The sequence below is a fragment of the Camelina sativa genome, chromosome 12 (genome assembly GCF_000633955.1).
Source record: "Camelina sativa cultivar DH55 chromosome 12, Cs, whole genome shotgun sequence".
Taxonomy (NCBI): Eukaryota; Viridiplantae; Streptophyta; class Magnoliopsida; order Brassicales; family Brassicaceae; genus Camelina; species Camelina sativa.
In genome coordinates, this window is record NC_025696.1 from 18790559 (window position 1) to 18807020 (window position 16462).

General features: G+C 35.3%; 7 protein-coding genes across 7 annotated transcripts; 2 read left to right on the forward strand and 5 right to left on the reverse strand.

The window, feature by feature from the left end:
* LOC104732150 lies at nt 24-722 on the reverse strand. Its single transcript, XM_010451682.2, has one exon. The coding sequence runs from the start codon at nt 466-468 to the stop codon at nt 148-150; it is 321 nt and encodes a 106-aa protein (XP_010449984.1). The 5' UTR covers nt 469-722; the 3' UTR covers nt 24-147.
* On the reverse strand, nt 2358-3217 carry LOC104732151 (non-specific lipid-transfer protein-like protein At2g13820). Its single transcript, XM_010451684.1, has 3 exons — nt 2859-3217; nt 2740-2772; nt 2358-2665 (listed from the first exon to the last, which is right to left on the reverse strand). The coding sequence occupies exons 1-3, from the start codon at nt 3172-3174 to the stop codon at nt 2532-2534; spliced, it is 483 nt and encodes a 160-aa protein (XP_010449986.1). The 5' UTR covers nt 3175-3217; the 3' UTR covers nt 2358-2531.
* LOC104732152 (non-specific lipid transfer protein GPI-anchored 2-like) lies at nt 3543-4765 on the forward strand. Its single transcript, XM_010451685.2, has 3 exons — nt 3543-4068; nt 4157-4213; nt 4296-4765. The coding sequence occupies exons 1-3, from the start codon at nt 3687-3689 to the stop codon at nt 4517-4519; spliced, it is 663 nt and encodes a 220-aa protein (XP_010449987.1). The 5' UTR covers nt 3543-3686; the 3' UTR covers nt 4520-4765.
* On the reverse strand, nt 4753-6780 carry LOC104732153 (proteasome subunit beta type-2-B). Its single transcript, XM_010451686.2, has 3 exons — nt 6503-6780; nt 6293-6416; nt 4753-5252 (listed from the first exon to the last, which is right to left on the reverse strand). The coding sequence occupies exons 1-3, from the start codon at nt 6658-6660 to the stop codon at nt 4920-4922; spliced, it is 615 nt and encodes a 204-aa protein (XP_010449988.1). The 5' UTR covers nt 6661-6780; the 3' UTR covers nt 4753-4919.
* LOC104732154 (DExH-box ATP-dependent RNA helicase DExH16, mitochondrial-like) lies at nt 6924-10934 on the forward strand. The gene is made up of 16 exons (XM_010451687.2): nt 6924-7312; nt 7590-7749; nt 7911-8032; nt 8122-8312; nt 8397-8537; nt 8670-8792; nt 8984-9061; nt 9157-9325; nt 9405-9517; nt 9597-9677; nt 9756-9821; nt 9906-9970; nt 10074-10119; nt 10225-10341; nt 10422-10513; nt 10600-10934. The coding sequence occupies exons 1-16, from the start codon at nt 7246-7248 to the stop codon at nt 10679-10681; spliced, it is 1713 nt and encodes a 570-aa protein (XP_010449989.1). The 5' UTR covers nt 6924-7245; the 3' UTR covers nt 10682-10934.
* On the reverse strand, nt 13057-13520 carry LOC109128139 (defensin-like protein 232). The gene is made up of 2 exons (XM_019233940.1): nt 13405-13520; nt 13057-13303 (listed from the first exon to the last, which is right to left on the reverse strand). Exons 1-2 carry the CDS (start codon nt 13472-13474, stop codon nt 13080-13082), a joined length of 294 nt encoding a protein of 97 aa, XP_019089485.1. The 5' UTR covers nt 13475-13520; the 3' UTR covers nt 13057-13079.
* On the reverse strand, nt 14406-16456 carry LOC104732157 (serine/threonine-protein kinase HT1-like). The gene is made up of 6 exons (XM_010451688.2): nt 15751-16456; nt 15529-15650; nt 15258-15454; nt 14999-15173; nt 14794-14928; nt 14406-14699 (listed from the first exon to the last, which is right to left on the reverse strand). The coding sequence occupies exons 1-6, from the start codon at nt 16007-16009 to the stop codon at nt 14493-14495; spliced, it is 1095 nt and encodes a 364-aa protein (XP_010449990.1). The 5' UTR covers nt 16010-16456; the 3' UTR covers nt 14406-14492.

Here is a 16462-nt window from a genome sequence, read left to right on the forward strand (position 1 = left end):
AGTTTTTTATACTGTGATCACTCTTAAGTAACAATATAGGGTTCCAAACAATCTTCTCCAGAGATTACTTATTCAATTTTTATCGTATTTTACATTAGCCAACTCTAAACGAAGATAATGAGAAAAAGATGAGTACACATGTACAAATTACGTGGTATTAGATCTACCGGACTTCTTGGACGTCTTCGGCGACAACTCACCGGACCTCCTCCGTAGCATCTGTCTCATGCCGTCCGCCACAAGTTCTGCCGGGTTGGCGTTAAACTTGCCACAAAACGACACGTGAGCATTAACAGCTTCCTCCACCGTCGTCGTCTTCGGACTACGGCTGAATTCATCACTCACCGCCTCGGAGCAAAGCCCACAAAGCCATTTCCCGGCGAAGTTAGCTTTGACTTGACTAATGTAGTGTTGTGTACAATCTTCAGTTAAGCTGCAACATTCACACGTCACTGATTCAATCTCCATTATTGGACCAATCTATCTATCTATAGCTCCAAAACAGAAAGAAAAATTTTCAGAATTTATGATTCTCTATGGAATACTTCGTGGATATGAGAATATATGTTGAACACCAAAGGTAAATTTTAGTTATATACACGTAATAATACACATGTTGCATGGTGGGGTTTAGATGTTGGCTCTACATTTGGAACAATAAATAATATATATTCTAGAGAAATTGAGAAGTAGAGGAAATGCATTATTAACACCTTGCAAATACATTATTAGTAATCGAGAAAAAGAAGTACATTATCATAAAATCAAAACATAAAGTTATTTCTAATGACCCTAGAGCTCTTTCAACTAACGCATGCACCACATAATTCCTCGATCTCAAGTTGGGGACAGCTAGAAGGATAAACTCAATCCGAACTTTGAAAACAATATACGATTTCAAAACCAAAGAAATCGTAGGTTGTGACTTTTGATATGATATGTTTTTAGATGTATTTAGTCCACGTTGATGAAAGTATTTATTGTAGGATACCAATGTGTGTGTAGAACTATAGATAAATAAAAAGATTTGATATAAACAAAAACTAAGGGAGGGCAAGAAGTCGCAATAATTGGCTCCATGTTCTAAGGGACATAGGATTGTGATTTGTGGAAATGGAGACAAAGGTGGTCTTGTTCAAGGGGTCCCCTTCTACCATTATTTGATGATCTTCATTTCATGCACATATCAATTAATTAATAACTAGTACTATATAACTTATGAACATAACCTACAAATTCATTATGATACAAAAAATGCATTCAATAGAAATTTATGGCTGTTCTGCAAAACCAGTTATATAGATGGCCGCCGAAAGATGCAATCGCGCACATAGGTTCTAGTAAGAATTGGACTGGTTTTGTAGAGTTTGCAGAATCTTTTTTTTTTTCTTCTTGTCAATCACACATTTTAAAATAAGAGAATCACTAGTTAGAATAATAAAAAAGTAGGTATTAGTTAATTTCGATTATCATTTTTGCTTTGACTTCTCTAGACATTTGTTTGAGTCTTGCTAGAAAGTGTCTTCCAGGTTTCAGCCATATATAAATTGCTTGTCTACAATTTCCACATCATACATTCGTTCTTTCTATTGGTTGCATTATAGGATTATCACTATACACTAATGTATAATAAAAGAAAAAATACCATGACGAATAGACGATTTACAAGTTTGCAGCATAAAAATAGAGGAAGACATTGTTGCTATTTAGAAAGACGACAAATCCCTTCATAAAATTACCGGCAACATTGTTTTTGTTTTTGATAGAGACAACACACTGCGAAAAAGATTAGAGTGAAACATTAACATTTACGGTAGCGGACAAAGCTTATATTTAGAAATGGTGACTAAAATAGCAACAATACATGTGTTACTGACTGAGATAACAATTTGTACTCATACAATGCATGTGTTTGTGTAATAGCAATCGTACTCCCTCGAGATTTTAAGTGATGTTTTAGACTAATATACATTTTTTTAAAATATTACTACAGCCTATCGCTCATAACTTTGTACCTTAATATCAACACACCAACCAAAAGAACTAGTCAATTATATTTTGAAGAAAATTAAGGAAGATAATTAATACGTTTTGCATTCAAACATATATCACTTAAAGTAGAACATTCATTTTGACCAAGTTTAATATCAAATGGAGGGAATATGCGTTGTAATTCTTTTCTTAAATACAACAGGCCAAGATCAAATAAACCAAGACACCAAGTAAATAAATATATAACACGACATATCTATTGAAAGAGTTGGTTATATTATATCAAAAACGACGCGTCTGATTAACTCGTTTGTAACAACAAAAAAACGTGCAAAGAATGATAACTTGATGATGTTATATAAAGTTATAAACATATCACGTATTTCAACCATGTTCTAGAAAATTATGTTCAATATTGCATAAAGCAAAGAGATACAACGTAACACACTCTTTGCACTACAAACCAATACACTGCGATTTTATAGAGAGACTAAAAACAAATATGTTCTTTAGGCCAAAAGCTTTATGGGTAAAATAAGTCAGTATTTTGTAAAGATTGTGATGTACGAAGCTGTCGAAAGGATGGCGAGTAGAGGGAACGAGAACTTGCTAGAACTCCTATCAGATGATGACTTGTCTCCTGCTGGGACTGTTTTTGATCCATGTCCATGTTCTGTTCATAGATATAATTATGTCAAAATAGATACGATACGATTAGGTTCCATATTTAGTTAATTATTTCATTACCTGAAGTTGCATGCGAATTATTCGAAGAACCACCTGAAAATGATAAAACTCCTAATGCCTGAGAGACTAAAGAAATCGAAAAGATGAATTTAATGGGAAGTGCGAGTCTTTATCTTTACCATTGCAGCGACTAGCAGGAGGAGTTTGAACATGACAAGCGTTAGGCAAAGCAAGAGCTTGTGTCTCGTTAACAAACATTCCAAGTTGAGAACCTGCACCTTCGAGAACTAGACACAAACACTCAGAAGAATACCGGACAACATGAGCCAACTGATTACAACATTGTTGAGACGGAGAAGAAGTGTTCTGAGTGATGAAGCCGAGGCATGGCGCCATGCTGATTAGGACATCCGTGCAACTCGACGACTGCGAAGAAACTATCGACATCACTGCCATTAACGCTATAAACAACACTAAACACATTCCAGGTTTCATGTTGTTTCAAAAAATCTCTCAAGAATTTGTTTTAAATTTTAGTTTGTTTGTGTATAATGGTTAGTGTTTGAGTCTTTTGTAGGAGGTACGTAAAGAAGTTGAGGCCGCAAGAAAAAGACGAAAAACAAGGATGTGGCTCAATTTGCATGACCAAACTTTTTCAAACACCTTGTGAGAGAATTTGATTACGTTATTGTGACTGGTTTTTTTAACAATGATCTTTTCTAATTGTTTTGGTGATTATATAAACTTTTTCATAGTATTTTATTAATAATACAAATTACGGGCCCTACTTCTAGCTATCATTTAAAAGCCCACCAGATCAAAAGCAATCTATGTCACTAGCCAACTCAGCAGCATCAAAAAAATTCAACGCAGGGGCAAGCTTTTTATTTCCCGCCAGCCACCATCGTTATATACTCCTCCGTCACTACGACTCAGCCAAAGCTCTGTAACTAACTCATCACGAAGGTCGAAGCAGAGAGATCTCTGAAACAACAACAACAGTTTCAATGGCCGCCACAGTCAAAACCGTCGTCTTCATCCTCATACTCGCGATCCTCTTCTCCTCCGCCGTATACGCGACGCTTCAGGCACCTTCGTCTTCTTCAGCTCCACAGATCCTGACCTGTACGGAGGAGCTCGTCATGTTCTCTCCTTGTCTTCCTTACGTCTCCGCTCCACCGAACAACATCTCAGAGACTCCGAATCCTATTTGCTGCTCCGTTTTCACCTCGTCGATTCATTCCAGCGCCGGGAACTGCCTCTGTTATCTTCTCCGGCAGCCGATGATCCTTGGATTCCCGTTGGATCGATCTAGATTGATTTCTCTTTCTCAGATCTGTACCGATCGGAGCTCCGACGAATCTTTCGAGTCTCGCTGCTCGCCATCAGGTTTAATTTCGAATCCCTTCTATTCCGATTGAATCGAATCGTACATGTGTGAGTGATTTTTAGGGATTTGATCTGTGGTGTGGTGCAGAGTCGCCGGAGCTTCCGCCGCTTCAGAGTATCCAGTTCACTAATCCGTTTGTTCCCGGTGAGAAACGGATCATTCCGATGGATTCTGTTAAGTTTCGTTGATATGAGACTGAGCTTCGTTTATTTCATAATATCTGCAGGTAATGGAGGATCCGCTTCTCCTCAATCGGTCGGCTTAGCACCGGAAATCTCACCAAGCTCCGATCAATTCTCACCGGAAACAGCTGCTGTAACACCACCACCACCACCGGCTCCACAATACATCTCTAGCAGCTCTCCAAAGATCAGAAACTTCTGGTCTCTATCAACCATCATCATGACTCTGGCCACTTCTATCCTCCTCACACGCATCTGTATGGTTTGAAGCTCTCTGTGCTTGCTTGCTTGCTTACACTGCTTAGGTTTACTTCATTGATACATAGATTTTACCATTGGGCTGTAGTTAAAAATCTTTCTACTGTTGAGTATGTTCAGCTGCTTTACTGTTACTATTAGCGAGGCTGTGTGTCATCTGTGAGTAGTGTTTCCTTGAACAAAGATGATATAGTGGAAGAAGATGTTTAGGTTTTACATTTCATTACTTTTTGCTTCATATTATACGCAAGAAAAAGAGAAGGTTCATTTCAAAGTTCAACGGACACATGCATATCATCATCATTATCTAGCAACTTTTAATATCCAGGGAGCTTGAAAGTTCAACAGAGAAGTAAATATGAGCTCTGAGTAATAACATAAACGTCTAATAAACCCAATAAAAAAACAACTCAGACAGCAGCGGTGGTGACGTCTTGTACAGACAGACGCCAACCATACTCACGGGCTCCGTCCTTGTCGACAATCTTTATCACAAAGTTAGGTGGCGCAATGACCAGCCTTGACCTGATCTCGAGTATGCATTTGTCGACCAATTCAATGGCTTCTTCAACAGTCATGTCGCTGCGGTAGTGTCTGTCCATTGTAGATAGAGAGAAGTATGAGCCGTAACCGAATGCTCCCTTATCAACCTTGTGAAGGGTTGCAATGTAGTCAATGTAGTATAGAGATGCGCCGGCTTCTTTGTCGTATCCAGCCATTAGGATGTTCACTGAATACGGATTCTGGAATCAAACAGAACAGACAGCAATGAGAAATCTCGAAATGTTTTAAGTGTAAGCAGTCATAAACAACCGAGAGAAGCCACATAATTAATCAGATCTTTAACAATCTATATAGCAAAGGCTTCATGGGTAGCCATGGAATTAATCAGATCATTTAACAATCTATATAGCAAAAGCTTCATGGGTTACCCCAATATCCATACTGTCTAAAAGTTGGAAGATTAACACAAAATGGGTAAAAATAATCACGTATCAGTTAGCCTTGAGTATCAGATTTTCATAATCAAGTCACGGAAGTCAGAGTAACCTTGATAGGTAGCACAAAATTTCCTAGTCCTGTTACTCCTGTATATTCGTATCAAGCTTAGCATAACAAAACTCTCAGGCTTTCTAAATTTTTGCATCATATTTCTAAATTTCATAACTTCAGCCAACTCAAAGAGAAACTTTTGTAACATCCAAACGCATAATAATGCAACAAAGTGTAGAACAGTCTCAAAATCATTCTAAACTACCTTGAAGATTCTAAAGGGCCACACTATGTCTAGATAATGAACAACATTAGGTAAAATTTCCAACGGCATTTAGTTACTCTGAGGTAATGAAAATCGTAATGGGAGAACAAAAGTTCAGCTAACTTCAGCTTGTCATGGTTATAAAATCTCAGAACTACTTGTATCAACAATGGTTTTACAGCACCACACAAGAGGAACTAAAAAAGCCAAGGGGTTAAGCTCATCAGCTAGTATCAAGTATCAAGTATCAAACACCTTAATACTATCAATACCACAGTATAACAGAGGAAACCTACAACCAAATTTAGATAAAACCTAAAGAAGAAGACATAATTTAACTTGGACACTAAAGTCTAAAACCAAGAATAAGCACCAAGTAGTTTACTCGCACAATCGATTAATCTACTGATCTCACTATTTCATAAAAGCATCTAAAGCAAAGAGATTAGAAACCCTTTAAATCCCCAAATCTCAAATAAAAATCCCAAAATTCTGAAAAAATTGAAAACCCTAGAGAGAGCTGACCTTTCTCAAAGCAGTAGCGAGCTCTCCACGAGTGAAGTTAGCAGCAGCAGAAGTAGTCAAAGGGAGCCCATTACGAAACTGATACAGTGACACATTCTTCTGAACATACTCCGTAAACTGAACCCTATAAAGTCCCAAAAACACACAAAATCAAATCCTTGTTACCCAACTAATCACACATAGAGAGAAATGGATGAGGTTTATTTTTACCGGTCACCAGGCTCGCCACTAGCAGCGATGAGCTTGTGAGAGTCAAGAACCATGATCTTGTCTTCGTTGTTCTTATGGAGAAGGATACTATGAACTGCCGAAGTATCCGCCGCCACGATTGCGAATCCATTCCCAACTAGACCAAATACGCACTCCATACCTTCAGATCTGTTTCTTCTCAGACGACCAAACAAATTTCTCAGTTACTTTTTTTTCCGATTGATTCGTTTTTTCCGGTCGCTGGGTAGCTTATAGATGATCAAAGCGACTTGCCGAACAAGATGGGTTGATTTGCGTAATTCTATAAGATAGTCAAGGGTATTTTCGACAACTTACGTTACAATTAGGACTTATGTCTGAAATTTCTATTTATTAAAGTAGGAGGGTGTAAGTTAAAGTAATAGGAAAAATCCAGGGGTTGATTTGTAAATAAAAAAGGAACCTCTCGTTTTCTTCTCTCTCCCGCTTCTTGCTGAGTCGCCGACCCCTCTGAGAAGAATAAGGTCTAACAATGGAACTCTGAGATTGTTTCCCTTCAGTTTCTAAATTATAAAAAGATTATTTGATTTAATTTCTCTTTTTCGCTTGTCTCCTCCTCGATTGAAATCAAAAGGAGTTTAATTTATGTATCAAAGCAAATGAAAGATGTGGTGATTCTACTTGAGCTGTATTGATCATGATGAGCAAAGGGTAAAGGAAAGAGTTCTGTTCTTCGTTTTTAATAGCTACGAATTTTTTAAGAAATGGCGTATTCTGCTGTTGTTGGGTTTCGAAAGGTTTCAGCTTTGGGGATTGCTCGTGTTCTTCAAGGTTGGGTCTTCATCAATACCCCTTTATGCTCTGTTTTTTTTCTCTTTCAAGTTTAGTTTTTTAGGAATTACTGGGAATTTACATAGTTTGAGTCCAGTTTGTAAGTGATCTTAGAAATGGATGACTAGTAAAAGTTTGAAACTTTTAAATTGGGAATTCGCTAGTATATGAACTTTATGAGCTCTGACTACAGTCGTTTCTGTGTAATTTTTTTGAAGAAGATTAGATTCGTTATGTTTGTATCTTATTCTGGCTTCGTGCTGGCTAATATTTTCAGCTGATAAGGGAAGTTTGTGGCGGTTTCAATTGGAAACTGAGTTTGGTGAGGTTTTGAGATTAGGTTTATTGACTAGGAACTACAAAAAGAACTCTGGACCCCCAAAGTTCGACTTCACAGGGACGGAAGCTACCTCAAAGTTCGATTTCACTGATCTCACGTAAGACCAATACTTCTTGTAGGTTCATTGTTTGATAAGACTATGTTAGCTCCCTAATAGCAATGAATCGTGATTCTTGTTGCAGTTTCATTGTTTAGATATTAGCTATGCTTTGTTGTGGAGATACAATTAGTATTAATGCCACAACCTTGAAATTTCAGCTGTCCTCATACATGGTATCCAATTGCTCGGAAGAAGAAGCGTAAGGTCATTCTACATGTTGGCCCGACAAACAGCGGGAAGACATATAGTGCCCTTAAGCACCTTGAGAAGAGTTCTTCAGGTATGCCTTAGAAGGTGACTACTTAACCTTTTGTTTTTTTTGGAAAGCCATTTGTTGAACTGTTTATGATTTGCTTCTTTCACTTGAAGGTGTATATTGCGGTCCGTTAAGGTTGTTGGCATGGGAGGTAGCTAAACGTTTAAACAAAGCAAATGTTCCATGTGATTTGATCACGGGACAAGAGAAAGAGTTAAAGGAAGGGGCAACACACAAAGCTGTGACTGTTGAAATGGCTGATGTTTCATCTGTTTACGATTGTGCCATCATTGACGAAATTCAGGCTAGTCTTGCTTAACCTTGGCTGAAGAAATTGAAAATAGCTGTTTGTTTTCTTATTCTTCTCCTTTATTTTCCCTGATTTCAGATGGTGGGATGTACACAAAGGGGATTTGCATTTACTCGTGCTCTACTTGGAATCGCGGCGGATGAGCTACATTTATGTGGCGATCCTGCTGTCGTACCTCTTGTTGAAGATATACTGAAAGTGACTGGAGATGATGTCGAGGTATCATGTTTCTTCGAGCTAGAGTCCCTTTTTCTTGTCTAATCCTTTCTTATCCATACAAAAATACTGTGATAGTTTTAAGACACCATTGATGTAATCATGACCTCTTGATTTCTTATATTTTGTATTAAGGTTCATACATATGAGAGGCTTTCACCATTAGTCCCTTTGAAGGAGCCTGTTTCATCAGTTTCCAGTATTAAAACTGGGGATTGTCTTGTCACCTTTTCCCGGAAAGATATATATGCATATAAGGTTAGCACTTATTTATCTTGTTTTGCATTTTTCTGCTTGAGTTTGCTGCCAGAAAGAAAAAGAACATTTTGGCATCATACTAAATGCATAAAAAGCTCTATCCACTACGCATCATGAGTATTGAATATTATTCTGGTGCCTTAATATACATATTCTTTACTCTTAATCTTCATCCTTTGTACCTTCCGTAGAAAATAATTGAACGTGCGGGGAACCATCTTTGCTCTGTGGTTTATGGTTCATTGCCTCCCGAGACTCGCACGGCACAGGTTTGAATTCCTTACTGTTTTGGCTCTAGACTTAACTCGATGGTCTAAGAATTATCTCTTTTGTTTCCCCAAATGAAATGCTTTAAAATCTGCAGGCAACAAGGTTTAACGACGAGACCAATGACTTTGATGTTCTTGTTGCCAGTGATGCGATTGGCATGGGTCTTAATTTGAATATTTCAAGGATTATCTTCTCAACCCTTCAAAAATTTGATGGTACCGGGACCAGAGACCTAACAGTATCTGAGATTAAACAAATTGCAGGTATATTTCAACAAATTTACCTATTAAAACTAGAAGAGTGATGGTATGTCCTTTGTAATGTTCTCATTGTCCTGCGTAGGGAGAGCTGGCCGATTCCAGTCAAAGTTCCCTATTGGTGAAGTAACTTGTTTGCGCAAAGAAGATCTTCCGTTGCTCCACGCGTCTCTCAAGTCTCCTTCACCTCTTCTTGAGGTAATTTTATAGCATTAAGTTAGTTCTCTACATCTTTTTTCCTTCTCGTCTAAGTTTGCCTAAAACTTCTATCATGCAGCGTGCTGGACTATTTCCAACATTTGACCTCCTGTGTAGGTATTCCCTAGCACACCCCAAACACGGGTTGTACCAGATATTGGTAAGATATAGTTTTTTACTTTTGTTATTTTTGGTTCTTTTGAGTGGATCTGAAAATCATGGCTCATTAATTTGGCAGGAACACTTTGTGGAAAATGCTAAGCTGTCTTCAAACTACTTCATCTCTAATGTTGAAGACATGATGGTAAAGTCCAGCTATGATGTAGTTTTGTTCAGGCATCAGAAAGAGATTGTTTTATTAACACAATATCCTAGTCTTAATTTTCAGAAAGTTGCCGCTATTGTTGATGAATTACCCCTCGGATTGCAAGAGAAATACCTTTTTGTGGTTAGGTAAATACCAAAAATAACAAATTTTCGTCTTTTCTTGTTTTCTGCATCCAAGAAAATTCAATCAAATACAACCTATAACTGATCTAACGTTACTTGTGTGCAGTCCAGTTGATGTGAATGACGAAATTTCAGGTCAGGGACTTGCACAGGTAAAAACCGTAGACCTCTTATCATTTTTCTTTTGAGTGATCGACAGTGGCATCGTTTTGTGCAAAACAATTGTTCATTTTTACTTTTTTCTCTACGTACATCAGTTTGCTCAAAACTTCTCAAAGGCAGGCGTTGTGAGACTGCGGGAGATACTTGCACCCGACAGAGTTAAGGTTCCCAAAACACCAACAGAACTCAAGGAACTTGAATCCATTCACAAGGTAACATCTCTCTTGTTCATTAACCAAAATCAAGAGAAAAGTTTGGATTTGTTTAGTTTAACTAGATGACGATTGAACAGGTTTTGGATCTGTACGTTTGGTTAAGCTTAAGGCTAGAGGATTCTTTTCCTGACCGCGAAGTAGCAACTTCGCAAAAGTCAATCTGCAATTTGTAAGTAGCTAATGTTAGCAAAATGGCATTATTTTTTCCTCTGCTTTGCTCCACTTTTTGATCCAAAGTAACACTGAATTGTACAGATTGATTGAGCAATTCTTAGAGGGAAATAGATTAAACTCTTCTGCCCGCGTCTCACGACATCTAAGGCGACAAAAATTCTGAGAATACACTTCAAGCGTGGTTCGACGATTTTCTTGTTCTGTTCGTTGGTTTGGTCACTAAGGAAAAATTGAAGACAAGTGACTGTACCACAAGATCTTAGCACTACTTGATAATTGTTATTTAACGGTAGATAAACCATTTGATTTATTTGTTTATTTTATCACTTCGTTGAAGCAATGACATGCTTTGAGATGTAAGAGATATAACGCATGCATTCCATAATATTGTTTTTATTTATATAGTCATGCTGTAACATGAATCAGTTCATTTTGTTGAATTAAATGAAAAATAATTTTTCTCTCACATTTTCTTAACAAAAAATTCTTTCGTTTGTGACATTTTGGTTATTTTGTACGTAATAAGACAATAACTAGGACACAAGTTTTAGTTTTGTTTTGCCTAAGAGTAGTGGTTAAACTGTCATGTTTTTGGATTAAGAACTTCCCATCTGCTATTTTCAAATTCTTATGAGAATTCAAAAACATATTCTTTGGTTTTACATCACGTTGCACAATCTTTTATGAGTGCTAATAACTTAGCCGCAACAATTATTACAATAAGAGGTTTTCTTGTACAAATTTTGAAAAAGAGCAGTGTGTAAGATGACTAATTAATCTATCTTAACATTTTTGAAGTACATTATTGTGTCATCTTCTCTTATCTTTGTATCCAAACAAGTCCCAACTAAATTCTCTACAATCTTTACAACCAAATACAATCATTTCCTTATTTGATAATATTAATTTCCTAAAATCTATCTACCTAATTTAAAGCAATATGTTATATTAAAATAGAATTCTCCTTTCAATTTTATTTAATCTTATATTTAATTATTTGAATTACTATTTAATACATAAAATTAATTAAATTTTAGATTTGTTTTTCAACATATGATGTGATTTGAATTTTTATAAATGGATATATATTTTAAAAATTCTTTTAGGGTTTTTGTAACCAAACAAATATTTCCAGATATATATTATTTTACATTTGAGTTATTTTAATATATAATGAATATTTACAATGAAAAGTTAAAATAACACGTAATGAAATTATATTATGCGAATGATTTGGATCAATATAAATATAAATTTAATTATCACTAATTTGGTATTACACAGATAATTTATCATTTCATTATTTTGTTAACATTATCAATATTAGAATATTAGATATATTGAATTGAGTAATTTATGATAATGTAGAGAACAAATTATTTTGCGGTAAACTGTGGGTTAAATTCTATAATTAGCAGTCAAATACAATTATATAAACTTACACTAAACAAAACTAACACATAAATATAATTTAAATTTTGATTTATTTGTTATAAATATTTGAATTAATTTATTCAGAATGCACAAGGTTATTGATTTATAAAACAAACAAAAAAATAAAAGAAATGGACCCGTGGTGTACCACGGGGTAAATCCTAATGAGAGATTATTGTTAAACTGTCATTTGTGTTCGTCAGGAGTACCTGAACTGTGTTTCTGTTTTTAATAAAAAAACCGACCGACAGTGACTCTAAAAAAAGTAGTTATAAACCTGATGTGAAACCAATCAATCTACATAAGGAAATAGTTGATTTTTTGTGAATATATATAAAAATAATAGATATATCTATCCAAGATTTATATGATTAAGTAAAAAATTTACCAATTTTTTCTTTACAAAATACACAAATTTTTGTTTTGCTTGTATGAGTCGTCAACAACAAAAAATAAATACTTAAATTTTAGATTAATTTTTCGTCAAATTTTAGGTAATGATATTTCTAGTTTATTAATTTATTTATTCACAAATTTTTAATTAGATTTTTCGTAAGTTAAACAAAAAACCAAAATTGAACTCATAAATTTTGTATAGTGAAATGCAAGATGAGTGGTTGATCAGTTGGTGCATAAAAAATAAAAAATTAGAGCAAAAGAAAGAATGATAGCAATACCAAAACTAGTTAAACGTGGTAAAAATTAGCGGTAAGAGATAGTTATACATAAAATTTCAAACCTTATCTAAACTGCCCCTAATACGTGTGTAGCTTATAAATACTTATACAAGTTAGCTTGATACGTGTGTAAAATCTTTGATATATCTTATAAACCTTGTAAATTCAAAACAAGATGATATTGCTTTCTAACAAAACTCTCTATTTATATAATTTCTAAACAGTTTCAAGACAATGAAGCGACGAATTTGATTCTTACATGATTGAAATTGATTATACAAATTAAAAGAAGTTCTATGGAAACTACTTATTATTCAGAAATGACATAAGCTTACCATTTTCAAGCTGTGTCTACACCAAACACTCGCGTACGTAAATAGCTTTTTTAATCATTTATTATTAGTAAATAATTATTGTATTGATAGCTAACATTTTAAAAAAGAATTAAGATTACAAATGACACTCATAGGGATTCTCTCTTTGACAACTGCAGTAATGTTCGTCCTTAGATGTATTGGGACCTCTTTCTACATCATTACAGAAACATTGAAGAACACGTTGTTTTATCTTGGATTCCACTTTTTTGAAGCAATCCTTCTTTCCGTGAATACCACATTTTCCAGGAAATAGGATCTCATCCCAACAGTCTTGGGGAGGTGCTCCAGCTTCCGCATCTAATATGTATATAATCATTCAAAATTTAGCTTATATGGATATAAGAAATTAGTAATACATACGGTACCATAGTTTTATATTATGTCATCCTATTATCTACCTTCAACATGGCTTAGAATCAGAAACATAAAAACACAAGAAAACACCATCAAAGTAGTACACCTCCTCATGCTTCAAAACTGATATGTTATATTATCTTTTTATCTACCTCTCGTAATAAATATAATTTGTTGTTGTCACTTGAAAACTCTTGTACGTAGTATATATATACTAACCACAACAAAATAACTTTTCCGATAAATTTGACAAAAATAAGGTTGAGCCAAGTCAACTTGATCGGCAGAATCGGCTTCTCATTTTTAGAAACATAATTTTTTTACAAAAATTCACTTTTTTGTTTTTCGATTTTTAATTGGGTATTTATTTGTTTTGTTATTATGTAAATAATTTGTTTACGTCAATTAATCTGGATTTTGAGGTTTCAAAGGAATTGTGATCCCATCAAAACGTAAGAGGAAAACTTATCATTCTAACATTTCATTTTCCCCTCTCTAATTTCTTCTGTAAGTTCCACCTTTACTCTATAATTTTACCAGTAATACTCTCGTTTTTTTTTTGCTATAATCATGTTAAAGCTATATAATTTGATGAACTTGTGAAACCAGTTAATGATGAGTTGCTTTAGTAGTTAAGTTTTTGAGTGGAGTTTTTTAAAGCATTACATACAAACAAACCCAAACGACTCTAAACTTACGAATATATGGATGCATCATGCATGTGTAAATTAACAAAAAAAAAAAGTAGAACTTAAAGAAGGTAGGTTAATTACTTGATTAATTCGCGTTAGTAGAAAATATTCCCTCCAAAATAGAATTAAATTACATGATTTGTCCACCATCCTTACGGATGGATCATGGATGTTCATTTCATGGGGTCGAGAACTCCTAATCCTTTGAAGAATTTTTTATTAAAAAAAAAACAATGGCTAAATTCCCATCGTAACTTTTTTTTTTTTTTTGGTAGTAATGCCCATCCTAACTTGAATATTCACAAATCACAACGACGAAAATAAATAAATTAACAAATATTGTTAAAAGACATTTCTTGGAGAAAAGAAAAATGGCATTCAGTTAACACGTCAAGAAAAAACAAGACAAGACAACCAAATAGAGATATAGAAAAGGAATTTCAAGGTCCACGAGCCGGAGCAAAGCAGAAGCATCCCGGACTCTGATCTTCCGGTATCATTCCACCACCTTTAGTGGTATCAACTTCTTCAAGCATTTTCACCACGTCCTCCATCTCCGGCCGTTTCTGCGGATTCCCATCCCAACATGCTTTCATTATGCTCGCCAATGCAGTTGGACAGCATCTCGGTATCTCTGGTCTCAGATTCTTTTTGAAACCATAGGAAAAATGTTTCAGAATTTCACATTAATTACGTAAAGCACAAGGAAACTAGATAGGGTTTTCTTAGTTCAAAACTTACATGTAAGACAACCGCGGAAGAAACATCGACAAAGCTAAGATCAGGATAAGGCATATCGCAACAGTAGATTTCCCATAAACATATCCCAAAGCTGTAGACATCGCACCTTCTGTTGTATGGCTTACCGTCAATGACCTATAAGGAGAAACGCTGAGTTTTAATTCCATTCGGTTTTGAAAGCAGAGAAAGAAAATTTTAGTTTTACCTCAGGAGCCATGTATCCAAGAGTACCGGTTTCTCCTGTCATGTCTTTTGGATTAAGAGCTTCCACTCGTGCTACTCCAAAATCCGCTATTTTCAAATTCTTCTGAGCATCCAAAAGCATATTCTCAGTTTTCACATCCCGATGCACAATCTTCTCTGAGTGCAAATAGCTTAGCCTACAACAATATATAATAACAATAAGAGGTTTTGCTTGTACAAAATATTTGAAAAGTAGTAGTGACAGAAGACCGAATAATTACCCGCGGGCGAGATCAAGAGCTAGTTTGATAACTGCTTTAAAAGCGAGTTTCTTGCTCCTATGAGCAATCAAGTGTTGCTTCAATGTTCCACCAGAGAGATACTCCACAACCACACAGCACGCTTGTTGAGGCAACGAGTTTTTTGAATCAGCTGACGGTATTTTAAGATTTGTTGTTCCCATTGACGCTCCAACAAACTGTTCCATATTAATATTTCAATACTCACTCAATTTTATTTAAAAGTTGATTAACTAGTTACTAATTAACCAACCTTTGTGACATTTGGATGGTTGAGTTTGTGCCAAACAGTGACCTCTTGACGAAACAAAGCTCGGTTTGTAGCGGCCTTGGCAGTTGTTTCATACCCATCATCTTCCCAATCAAGCACCTTCACTGCCAATACTCAAACAACAACCAAACACAGTCACAATCTCTAATGGAAAAATAAGACAATCATGTTCAGGGTAAACGTATTGGATTATAATAATATTACCTGCAACAACTTGTCCATCATAAATGCCTTTGTAGACAGTACCATAAGTACCACGAGCAATAACATTACTTGTTTCCAACTTAGCCAAATCAATCTCCCATTCCTCCTTGGCTTTAGGATTCGCCTCAAGATTCCTCGACCAAACCCTACTCAGATGTTTCTCAAGCTGTCTATCTAAGCTCTTCAAATCAATCTTATCAGCTCGAAAGACCTTGTCTTTCTTGTTGTTACTCCCATCATCTTCTGACTTGTTCTCCATGTCTTATAGAATTCGAAACCAAATCTTTTTTTTTAACTAGGCAAATAAAATCACACAACTTTCGAAAACCAAGATTCTGACTCAAAGCTTCAATCTTTTAATCATCATCATCATCAAGAAATTAAGTATTGTTTTTTTTTTAGATTACTAGTGAATTGAAACCACACAGAAGTTTTGTTTTAAAAACAATCTTTAGATTTCTAGGTTAAACAAAGGGCAGCTTAACTATAAGAAACTATCAATCACAAGATCCTACACATGCTCTAACATTCAGGTTATGAAAAAACGTAAACCTTAAGAAAACGACTTGTGTTGTGTTACACCACAATGATCTTAATAATAATCTAATATAGCACAACGCAAGAATGATCAACTACTTATAAAAAAAACTCAATCAATGAAAAAAACAAAAGCAGAAGTCAGATGTGTCATCAAACTAGGACATGCAGAAAC

Coding starts and splice junctions, on each gene's coding strand:
- LOC104732150 (XM_010451682.2), bottom strand. CDS start 468: ATGGAGATTGAATCAGTGACGTGTGAATGTTGCAGCTTAACTGAAGAT.
- LOC104732151 (XM_010451684.1), bottom strand. CDS start 3,174: ATGAAACCTGGAATGTGTTTAGTGTTGTTTATAGCGTTAATGGCAGTG. Junction 2,773..2,858: donor TCCTGCTAGTCGCTGCAATG/GTAAAGATAAAG, acceptor TATCATTTTCAG/GTGGTTCTTCGAATAATTCG. Junction 2,666..2,739: donor TAATTCGCATGCAACTTCAG/GTAATGAAATAA, acceptor ATCTATGAACAG/AACATGGACATGGATCAAAA.
- LOC104732152 (XM_010451685.2), top strand. CDS start 3,687: ATGGCCGCCACAGTCAAAACCGTCGTCTTCATCCTCATACTCGCGATC. Junction 4,069..4,156: donor GTCTCGCTGCTCGCCATCAG/GTTTAATTTCGA, acceptor GGTGTGGTGCAG/AGTCGCCGGAGCTTCCGCCG. Junction 4,214..4,295: donor CACTAATCCGTTTGTTCCCG/GTGAGAAACGGA, acceptor TAATATCTGCAG/GTAATGGAGGATCCGCTTCT.
- LOC104732153 (XM_010451686.2), bottom strand. CDS start 6,660: ATGGAGTGCGTATTTGGTCTAGTTGGGAATGGATTCGCAATCGTGGCG. Junction 6,417..6,502: donor AGTGGCGAGCCTGGTGACCG/GTAAAAATAAAC, acceptor GGGACTTTATAG/GGTTCAGTTTACGGAGTATG. Junction 5,253..6,292: donor TCGCTACTGCTTTGAGAAAG/GTCAGCTCTCTC, acceptor GTTTGATTCCAG/AATCCGTATTCAGTGAACAT.
- LOC104732154 (XM_010451687.2), top strand. CDS start 7,246: ATGGCGTATTCTGCTGTTGTTGGGTTTCGAAAGGTTTCAGCTTTGGGG. Junction 7,313..7,589: donor GATTGCTCGTGTTCTTCAAG/GTTGGGTCTTCA, acceptor TAATATTTTCAG/CTGATAAGGGAAGTTTGTGG. Junction 8,313..8,396: donor CCATCATTGACGAAATTCAG/GCTAGTCTTGCT, acceptor CCCTGATTTCAG/ATGGTGGGATGTACACAAAG.
- LOC109128139 (XM_019233940.1), bottom strand. CDS start 13,474: ATGAGGAGGTGTACTACTTTGATGGTGTTTTCTTGTGTTTTTATGTTT. Junction 13,304..13,404: donor GATTCTAAGCCATGTTGAAG/GTAGATAATAGG, acceptor TATACATATTAG/ATGCGGAAGCTGGAGCACCT.
- LOC104732157 (XM_010451688.2), bottom strand. CDS start 16,009: ATGGAGAACAAGTCAGAAGATGATGGGAGTAACAACAAGAAAGACAAG. Junction 15,174..15,257: donor GCTCTTGATCTCGCCCGCGG/GTAATTATTCGG, acceptor ATATTGTTGTAG/GCTAAGCTATTTGCACTCAG. Junction 14,929..14,998: donor TTGGATACATGGCTCCTGAG/GTAAAACTAAAA, acceptor TTCTCCTTATAG/GTCATTGACGGTAAGCCATA.